The following is a 10,460-nucleotide window of genomic DNA, read 5'->3' on the forward strand; positions in this document are numbered from 1 at the left end:
ATGTTGTTTAAAAGCAGTAAATTAAAAATTCTTCGATATGAATCGAGCCACTTTCAGTCTTGGATTTTTGTTCTTCGGCACTGTTCGTAAAAATGCATTACAATGATTACATTGACGAAGATGACATATGTGCGCGGATCGAATTTCGGGGAGAAGTCGCGTCCCCGAGACAGATGCAAACACACCATGGGACAATGGAAGTGTAATGTCGCACACGCTTGATGTTCGCCCCTCGCATCAGGCGCTCGGGCCTAATCGGAGAACACTTATACATATATATAACGCTGTGTTTTCGCTAAATAATCGCAATTTCGTCCCTGCTTTTGATTCCTTATCTTTGAAACTGTTCGTAGGTTCCCTTCAAGTTAAGGCGCCATGACGCACGACATTACGACGTCGTGCATTTGTTATCTCCTATGTGAAAAATATCCATTTAAGTGTTGTGTAAAATGCTATCTCACAAAAAATATGATTCTCTCTATAAAATTGTCAAATTCCACTAACTCGCCTAGAAACATCTTATACACGTTATCGAGATTGTATTGGTTTCGTTCGTGTCGGCGGAAAATGGAGAGCACGGGGGGAGGGGGCGAAAGTTTGCGATCGCCCGCGAGAGGAACATGCGGATAATGCCATCCATGGAAAAATATCGTTCGGAATTTGTAATTGATCTATATGTTTCGACCCGAACGTTCGGCGCGCGCTTTCCGGCGTCCGATCCGCCGACATGAATTCCACGCAACACCTATCACCAGAATTAATGAACGATTCATCATGATTTCTGTGGTATCGCAGACGAGTAGAATAGAAAGACCGATTAATATAAGCGGCGCGATAAATGTAAGTCTTACAATATATACGAGGATATACATGACGTGCCATTCTTTTTTTTTCTGCGAATCTTCTTTAACGCGATGTTCTAAGAATCTTCCTACGTTTAAGGGTAGAAGGAGATCCGATTGTTCTTGAAACGATTCGAGCACGTCTACTTTCTTCACTTTCTTTTAACAGTTATATGGATAGAACCGAATGTTTCTCCACGCAAAAGCTGTTCTTCTAGCAAACCGGTAAAACGCAACGTGACGAAGAAGTAGAGGCTGCGTGTGCTCGCGGAATCGGTAATTCGTTTAAAAAAAAAACAATCAAATCTCGTCACCCTTCGAAATCAAGACAAATCGATCAACAGCGACGCGATTACGCTTGAAAGGAGACCTGCGGCCAGTTTCAATGTGTGACCTAAGCTTCCTCGGTTTGCATCTTACAGGAATTCGAGTCATCCGGGGTTCTTCACAAGTTTCTTCCCGCGATAGTCGTAAACACGTCGGCAGAAAAGCACCATGTCTGATGGCACTGGTATAGGAGGCTGCCGATTCTCCCTTGGATACACTTGGTCCCCTGGCGGAACTATTAAGCCAGGATTTTCTAAACCCTCTTCGATCCTCCGTAAGTTTTTACGATACCTGTCACATAAAAACGATATGCAGGTAATCCGATCTTGCTTGGTTAAGGAAGTTACGTTACCTCTTTCAATATTAATTTCGTGGACAATCAAAATTTATATGTAATAAACTTCTATATTAGCTCATCACTCTAGCAGAGATTTAAAAAACATCCACCAAAAAGCTTTTACGTCAATTATTTCACGATCAATCATGAATATGTCATTAAATTTGATTATACAAATGGATTGCCAATCTGTAAAAAGTATTAAAAATCTTTTCTAAAAATCTATATTCGTGAAACATATTAAACTAAATTTGGCGTGATACGTGGCTCCGTGTAGAAGCGATCGATTCATCATAATAAGCAGATTCAGTCCCGACTTTCCTGTCATGTATTTGTTTATAAAAGGCTTGATTAAAAATCAAAAGATTTCAATAAAAAAGTATGAGTTGTTCTAATTGATGATATAATTTGTGACTGATTTTGGGAACTATAAATAATATATATACATTCAACTAAATTTCGTATTACAATAGAAAGAATTACTCACCGACAGTATTCGTTAAACGTCAGGATGTAACACTTGTCCTCTATGCAAGCGACGCTGTTTGCGTCCCGATGACGCGAGGCAAATACCTCGTCCTCGCTGTCGTGTGGCGTCCGACCCTGTTCCGTATGCTCAGGTCTATAGTACCACAGCAAGGAGAACATCATCTCACCTAAATGCAGAACAGCGTGGATGTTAACTCATCAAATCTAGAGAAGAGTTTTTGCGTTTTTCGCGACAGAGGATATCTACCGTCGTCCGGATTCTCCCACAGCGCCGCTATCTTCGCTACATACGGCAAGTCACCCTTTCGCGTACCGCTCTTCAGCAACACGCAGTCCCGAGGCCGCAATACGTCGCCGCTCTCGTGACTCATACTCGCGTAACATCGCCGTATGGCCGTTTCTTCATTCTAAGGTGATAGATTTTAAAATTCGATCAGATTCTATCAATAGATTATTGTCAGACGATATATCTATAGTCGAGTCAATAGTGGCATCATCACATGGTAATTAACTACTGTATAAAATTTCGTGTAAAACGTGCCGACCCGTTTGTGGTCGTAACACACTCAGAGATGAATTTAAATTATTTTGAATTTATCCTGAAATAAACGGCGCACACATTTAATCATATTACATTAATTTAATCAAATAACATATAATAATTCTGCAAACTTCGCACGATTTTAAAAGAACATTTATACAGACAGCTCGAACGAATTTTTTCTTCATTGAACTATTTACACATAAAATTATAAAGCTAACCGTAGAGATCGTGTACAAATTTTATCAATTAGATTCTTCTAAACTAATCGAGATATAACAATAACAAGTCACAGCAAAAGACAATAAAAAATCTAGATGTGTTCGTTATTGCTTTATAATTCAGCATAGTTTTCTCTTGTCTTATTATCGCTATGTGATAATAGAAATCTGGTTCCTCAATTAATTCAACCAAGGTTCGAATAAATCTCCGGAAGTATATCAAGGTTTAATTATTCTTACCGTTAGATAAACTTTGGCTTCAAAGGGCTCCCCTTCCCAGCTCCATCCGTTGTTCCACTTCGGTTTCAGGAACGTTTTTCTCGTTAACGTCAGGCTCTCATTTCCAAGCGAGGAATTCTCCACTTTGCAGCCCGACTTCTTGACGTTTGGTATCTTTTTCGCGCTCTTCCGCTTCTTCTTAATTACCGCCGACTTTTTCGGATCTTCGCTGAGGTCACTCGCTTTGGTCTTCGACACGTTATCGCGCTTCTTCGAGCCGTCCCGCGCTTTCGAGTCCTGCGCCCTCGGTTTTACATCCTGCGCCTTCGTTTCCACGATTTTGCCAATTTTTCCCTTACCAACCTTGACTTTACCGTCCTGCGAGGCCTTCGGTTTCGGTTTCGCGTCCGCTTTGCTTTTCGCTTGGCCGTTCTTCGAAATCGCTTTGGACACCTTCTCAATAGCCTGCTCCTTCACCTGATCGATCTTCTTCGCGGGCCTCTTCGCCGCCGGTAACGATTCCTCTTTGACGCTCTTCTTCTTCTTTTCCACGCGCTCGCAGTTCTTGCTCTTGCGGTCTTTCTTCTGCGTCATCTGAAGACTCTGCTGTATCACATCGTCGATAGTCTCCATTATCGAGATATCGCTGGCGGTCCGTTTCAAGCAATTCACGATGCTCTGCTTGACGCTCTTCACTTTCTTAGTCGCGCTTTCGTTCGCATTCGGCGCCTCCGCCTTGCGCTTTTGACCCCGTGACCCTGCGTCCTTCTTCGCTTGCTTCTTCTTCGGGACGATCGTCGTCTCGGCTCTCACGCTATCGGCTTTACTAGGAGTTAGCGGCTCGATCGGCGCGATGACATTGACCGATTCCTCGTTATTCGCATCCTGGGACGAGCCCACCGACAGGGCCCTCTTGCTCAGTTTCCTCTTCTTCCTGCTGTCCGATAAGCTGTCGAGCGAGAGCTTCCTCTTGGTCACTTTTTGGCACTTGGGCTGTTCCTCGATCTCAGCTCCAGCCTCGACCTTGGTCGCGATCGGTCCCTGCACGACTTCCTCCTCCACTTTCCTCCCCTCCTCCTCCTCTTCCTCTTTATCGTCGACAGTTTCTTGCACGGTCGGCTCGTAATCGGGCTTTTTCCAGCTCTCGTCACTGTCGATCACCACCACGTCCAGTTCCTCCTTCACGTCGGGATCGCCGTCGAGCTTGTCGTCCAGCACGATACCGGAATCCTTGTCCATCTCCAGTATCGCTATCTGTCCCTCCTTCATGCACTGCTCGCACTTCATGATGTCGCACTTGTAATCCGACTCGCACTTGACGACGTTGCAATTGGCGACGCACGGCAGCCCGTCGATCTCCATACTGCAGGACTCGCATTTGACGTTGTTGTTCTCCAGCTTGAAATTGTGATACTTGCTGCTGGGACAGCTCGCCGCGACGGACAGTTTCTCAGTGGGCGATAGCGTTTCCATCTTGACCTCGCAAGTGGACGTGCACGCGTTCTGACAACCGCATTTCCTCAACGTATCCTCCGTACAATTCTGCTCGTCCTGCAGGGATGGCAGAAAGGAAATTCATCGGGTTACACGTGCGCGACTCCGACGCTATCGCGCAACAAATCCGCGAGTCCTTGAAAAAGGCTCGTGGCCTTTTTAATTCAATCGCTAACTCGATTATTTTTCAGTTACACCACGACAATATCGATACGAAAATAAAACGTTTCATTTTCTCTCGATGATCGAAATATCCGATAAATTTACAAGTTATTCAGACTAATAGAATCATGTTGTATATAAAGAATGAAACCTAAATATTCATAAGGATGTTATTCTCGAAAGGCTGTTTGCGAAACGATATTTCGTCGCAAGTTATTTCCAAAAAAGTAAAAAAAAATTATTTATCATATTAAAAAGTTACTTTCAGGAGTATGCAAAATAATAGTATCTTAATCTTTGCTCGATTGAAATTGTGTTTTAACAGATATTTTATTTGCAACGCGTAGTATTGCCAAAATATTTAATATGTAAAGAATTTAAATTATTTGCGAGAGTATTCGCATCGCGTACATCTCGCCAAATGCAAAATTCCTGATACATTCATATATCTAAACGCATGTTGACGATCGAACTTGTATTTTTTCATCTTGCCACGAGATCGGGCGGAAATCAAGGTAATCGGAGACGGTCATCAAGACGTTGATTAAGTGTAAGAGAGCGGGTGGAACACATACCTTACTCCTACAGTCTTGGTTCTGAAGGCGACTGTGCCCACCGACTAGATTGTGCGACGACGGGACCGAGGGGGATTGGTTCTGATTTAGGTTGCGGTGAGTGTTGATTTGGACGCGATCCGTATCCCAGGCATTGGCACCGTGAGGGGGAGCTAGCCCAGCTAGCCCCCTCGCCGGCGAGGGCGGACCTACCAAAGCACTGGGTGGCAATGACAGACCGGGCCCCGATACCACTGGCGCTCCCTTACCATTACCAATAAGGGCCCCAGTATCCACGTTTTTTGGACACGATTGCATCGGGCATGGACAACCCTGAAAGGCTGCGGCAACAAACATCGGGGAATCGGTGAATGCGCGGATGCCGCCTCTCTCGTTTGTAACGGAGTATTCGGATGAGGAGGCGCGTGACGCCCGATTAACCCCTTGCCTTACGATTTAATTTGTGATGGCACCGCGCGTGCCATAATATAGTCAGCCGCAACGTCGCTTACGCGCTAAGAAACAACGATCTGGCAATACACTTAATCTGCCTTTGTCGATCATCTGGTATAAGTAACAATATCGTGTGATAAAATTTTCAATATATATAATGCAATTGATGCAATTGGTTTCTTATGGACATATTGTTCAATCTGTACCACGAGTTTTATTCGATATTATAAGGCAAGAGGTTAAATACATAAAATTCAATTTAATTCGAATTTTTAAACCCCTATTGCCCTTGTTCAGCAAACGACCGTTAGTGCTCTCGCCACGAACGTCGCGCTCGGTTATATCACGCGTTAACACTTTCAAAGTCGTAAAATTGTGCTAACAAAGTCTTGGAAAACAACCATACAAATGTAATCTAGAAGGTTGTAAGTGAAAAGTTACAAAGTTTCGGAGCAACTTTTATGCCACATTTATGCAATTAAAATAATAAAATGTGAACTGAAAGTTCGTCTCATACGAGAGCAATGAAGGGTTAAAGTAGGGCTCGATCGCTCATTCTTTTAGCGATGTTTCCATTGCTCGTCTTTGTAATTAAGTTGAAGTAAGAATAGCAACGACTTGACTTATTATAAACATTATAAAAAGAATGTCGAAGCGGAATTCACATGGAATAGACAAAAGAACGAAACAATATAAGACAAAATGGATAAAAATGCATTATCTTGAATCTAATTATTTCAAAATAATTTCGATGAACGCATCTTTTTACAATACGTTACATCGGAATGGAATTTATATGGAATATAGTAGGCAAGTAAAAAATCATAATGTCGTTTATCGCTAAGAGAAAGAATATGTCGTCATGCTTAGCTACGGGAGTATAAGGTATATTTGGATGAAGAAATAAGTCGACTTACTGTAAACGTTATTAACTTTTTTTATCATCAGCGAAAGTCACGGTCTTTTTTGTTTTCTTCGGCATGAATAAAAATGGAAAGTAATTTTTAATCACGTATAACATCGCACGGAAATGGCCGTATGTTCCTTTCTGATAAGACTGGACGCATTACAGTTTTCGGTTATTTTAGCTCTCTGTCGGCTTAAAATGTCACTTTGCTTTCTGGTAAGCTAATACTTTGTTGAAGAACGGGCCTTTAGGACTCGGACGCCTTGGAAATCGAACGAAATGGGCCCTACAATAATTTTTAGATTCTCGAAGTACTTTCCTGTTCATTTTCAGATTTTCGCGAAAGAAAAGGAAGCCGCAGCATTGCAGTCTTAACCGAGAGATAAAATTTCAAAAGGGTCGTGCCGTGGGTGATCCTGGGAATCCTTGAAATTTTAGAAATTTTTTTTCTATGGAGACCGAAAATATAACTACAGCATGAAAGCGGAAAAAGAAAAGAGAATTGAAACCATATTCAATTATTTGAGACATTAAATAATGCACGTCCGAAAATGTAGCAAGAATACAACTTGAAAAGCTGAGGATTAATACGTATTGACTATTTAATGAAAAACCATTGGATTTCGTAGGAAGAAATGATTGTAATCCTAAAAATTCTCTATCCGATAAATAATTTCATTATCCAACAGCGATTGAGAGCATGCAATATTATCCTATCATGTTTCTCGCGATATAATCTTAAATTTTTTAGTGGCAGCATAATTTGCGGCGATACGCAAATCAATATCCTCTCAAAACATACGCGCGGCAATTTTTAATAAATATTAATTTGCATTAGAAGCGGATTATACGCTTCGGAGAATAATTTAAAAAGACGAGCACGTTTCTGCCTATCTTCCTTTTAAAAATTAATTCTTCCGAACAAAAGAAGGAACATATCAGCGTGTTATTCGAAACACGTATTTAAATTTTATTAAATTTAAAAGCAGAAGTTTTTGTTCTGAAAAAGTGCATGTCCGCTCATATCATATTTGTCGGAGCGACTTTTTATCTTAACCAAATAAATTCCAAAAGAAAATCTAAGCGAACGTGGGAGAGGGAGAACAGAACGGGAACGAGAATTGGAATTTCTGAATTTTCCTCGCGGCGCAACGTCACGCACAGCTCTCTTTAGTAAATGACAATACTTACGGTCTACGAAAGGTCTTCCCTGAGAATGCAGATATGCCGGATTCGGAGGAGGTGGCGGTGGCGGATGGGGGGGCGGAGGATATCCCCCGTAATAGGGTGGTAGCGGATATTCGCCGGGCGGTGGCGGAGGTGGTTGGTAATCAACGACTCCAGGGCCACCTCCGGCGGCTCCGCTGCCCGGCGGCGGCCCGCCACCTCCACCGGTCTCTTGATAGCCATAGTATTGCCTGAAAAGATACCCTCCGTTACGAAATGCATTGATAATCGAAAAGCAAATATGAATATCCCGTGCGAGTCGAATATCCGGTTTGCCCTTATCAGCTCTTACTGTGTGTAGATAATGAGACGAAAGCTATTAGAAGGAAAAGGACGATATCATGCACGGAGATACTTAACAAACTTGGCGGTCATATCGGCGGCAAGAATGCTAAATCTACAGTCGAAAGAAATATTCAGGTTGCCTGCATTCAGGTCGCCTGCATAATTCTCTTGATCGATACACTCGTCGATCAATTTGAAACGAATTTTTCTGTAACGACAATATCATGGCACTGTAATAATAATGTCAGATTCGTACAGATTGGAAGAGATTGTACGTACACTGAGAAAAAAATGTTGTAAATTTGACTAAACTCGTTTAGTTGTAGTGATTTGTTTAATGCAAATATTAATATATTTAAATCAAATATACGTGAGTAATATCAAGAAATTCTGAATCTATTTAAATATAATATTTTTTGAATTAACAAATGTTAGTTTGACAGCCCGTGACCGCTGCATTTAGTTGAATCAAATAATATTTCTTTGAATCTACGATTTTTTTTCTCAGTGTATGGATTTTATTACGAATTAAATATCAATTTAAGCAAATTAAATAGCTCTAACTGAAAACTAACGCAATTATAACAAAAATTTGCGGTTTGGTTCCAGAAATGCATAAAATTGAAATGTTTTTTTTACAGCAATATCAAGTAATTAAAAAGTTACTGTGTGCGTTAAAATCTGCCATTTAATTTCCGCGACTTTAGCGGCAAAAACCAACTTTGACACGCTCTAGTTGTAACTTTCACTTCTTCATTAAAAACGTGATAACGACGGTTTCGGAAAGTTAGCACCATCTGTGACCCAAATGTATTGCAATGTAACAGAATAGTCTGTTGGTTTACTAAAATGTTTATAGATACTTTTGTTATTAAAACTCCGGAATACTATAATGACGTTTAAAAAATAGCAATGTACAAATATCGTACATGTATGCGAAACGGAAAAACTAAATTTACACGCTTCTTTTATACGCGATTTCAAACAATCTGGATAATGCAGCCCGCAATACCGAATGATTTTGTCAAAATCATGCAACCGATTTATTTCATAACGGAAAGTCTCAAAACACAGTCTAAAACTGGAATTTTATGTGATGAGTTGCTTTTCCAACAATGCCTATATCTCTTTCGTCAAAGCTAGTTTAAAACCGCGCACGGTTAGTTGTAAACGTGAGCAAAAACAATTCTCGTACTACGAAACGGGAAACCAACGACCATGTTTAATGCAAGGTACAACACAGTCGGCTTTATCTATTATACATAAACACCGTGCAATTCAAACATATATACTTAACATTTATAAACCGCCTTGTGAACATTCACACAAACCGCATTGTGAACATTTATAAATTCTGCAAACACCAATTCAGAGAAGCGAGTTATCACCATGACAGGAAAACGTGACGACGATAACGTTTTAGTAGAACAGCTCCTGTCGCTTTTTACATGTGAGCCTCGCGGAGATGAAACTGATCGATTCCGTGAAATAAAAAGTAGTCAACGCCTTGATGTCGACTCAGGATCACGATGACGCCTCGAGCTTATGCTCGGATCGCGATGACGCCTTGGAGACGACTCGGGTCGCGACAACGCTTCGTATAATATATATATCTAAATTGTGCGATCGTGCTTCCGCTATAACCGTGCTCTTTGATTGACTAATGCCAACTAACTGACTCGTCGCGGTAGCCGCGCCCCACGATTCCCGCTATTTGTTATTAAAATGCAAGATTCGCTCGATTGGTGGATCCTAGATCCGCCCTCTGATTCGCTCGCATCCACCAATCGACTTATATGTCAAGTCACGACGACTTAATTTGGTGAAAATGAGACGGAGATAGCGGAAGTCACTAATCCCACATCACAGGCACCGAAGACGCTTGAACAACGATATGTTTACAACCATTATATAATAATTATAAGCCGTAGGATTAACGTGCCACTTAACGCAAACAGATGCTCGATAATGTTACGACAACAACGGAACGGCGGCGCATATGCCGTTCTTCAAAGTGGTATACATCCCTCGGCTCCCCCTTCTTGCCCCCATCATGCAAAGCGTCGAACGCGAATAAATCTCTTACCTCCTGTAAGTGGGCGGGTATTTGTAGTAATGCGGCGGATGAGCGTGAGGATGAGAATACGTCGGCGGATAACACAGATCCGGATACTGCGGGGGCGTGCCGTAGTACTGCGGGCAATATGTCCTATAAAAGCCTCCACCTGTAACAAACGACCGTTCATTCATCCCATGCGTATCCCCCATCGAATGCACAATGATCGGTTTCGCAAAACAACGAATAAGCCTTGAATATTCGTTTGATAATTACGGTGGACGCCGCACTTCACGAGACGCCAAGGGATATCGCTAGATAATTTACGCGCGTTACTTTGCTAAAA

General features: G+C 41.7%; 1 protein-coding gene across 6 annotated transcripts in view; it reads right to left on the bottom strand.

Moving 5' to 3' along the window:
- Positions 1-6: 6 nt before the first annotated feature.
- Positions 7-10,460, bottom strand: part of LOC112459372 — a 95,709-nt gene continuing 85,255 nt past the window's right edge. For all 6 annotated transcript variants that reach the window (XM_025023459.1, XM_025023446.1, XM_025023452.1 and 3 more), the window contains 7 exons: positions 10,145-10,283; positions 7,738-7,964; positions 5,208-5,527; positions 2,998-4,527; positions 2,243-2,402; positions 1,994-2,162; positions 7-1,460 (listed from right to left, as the gene is read on the bottom strand). In XM_025023459.1, the coding sequence (XP_024879227.1) occupies positions 1,274-1,460; positions 1,994-2,162; positions 2,243-2,402; positions 2,998-4,527; positions 5,208-5,527; positions 7,738-7,964; positions 10,145-10,283 (2,732 nt within the window). In that variant the 3' untranslated portion in view covers positions 7-1,273. The remainder of the gene's footprint in view (positions 1,461-1,993; positions 2,163-2,242; positions 2,403-2,997; positions 4,528-5,207; positions 5,528-7,737; positions 7,965-10,144; positions 10,284-10,460) is intronic.

The sequence above is a fragment of the Temnothorax curvispinosus genome, unplaced genomic scaffold (genome assembly GCF_003070985.1).
Source record: "Temnothorax curvispinosus isolate PA1 unplaced genomic scaffold, ASM307098v1 QBEX01000981.1, whole genome shotgun sequence".
NCBI lineage: Eukaryota > Metazoa > Arthropoda > Insecta > Hymenoptera > Formicidae > Temnothorax > Temnothorax curvispinosus.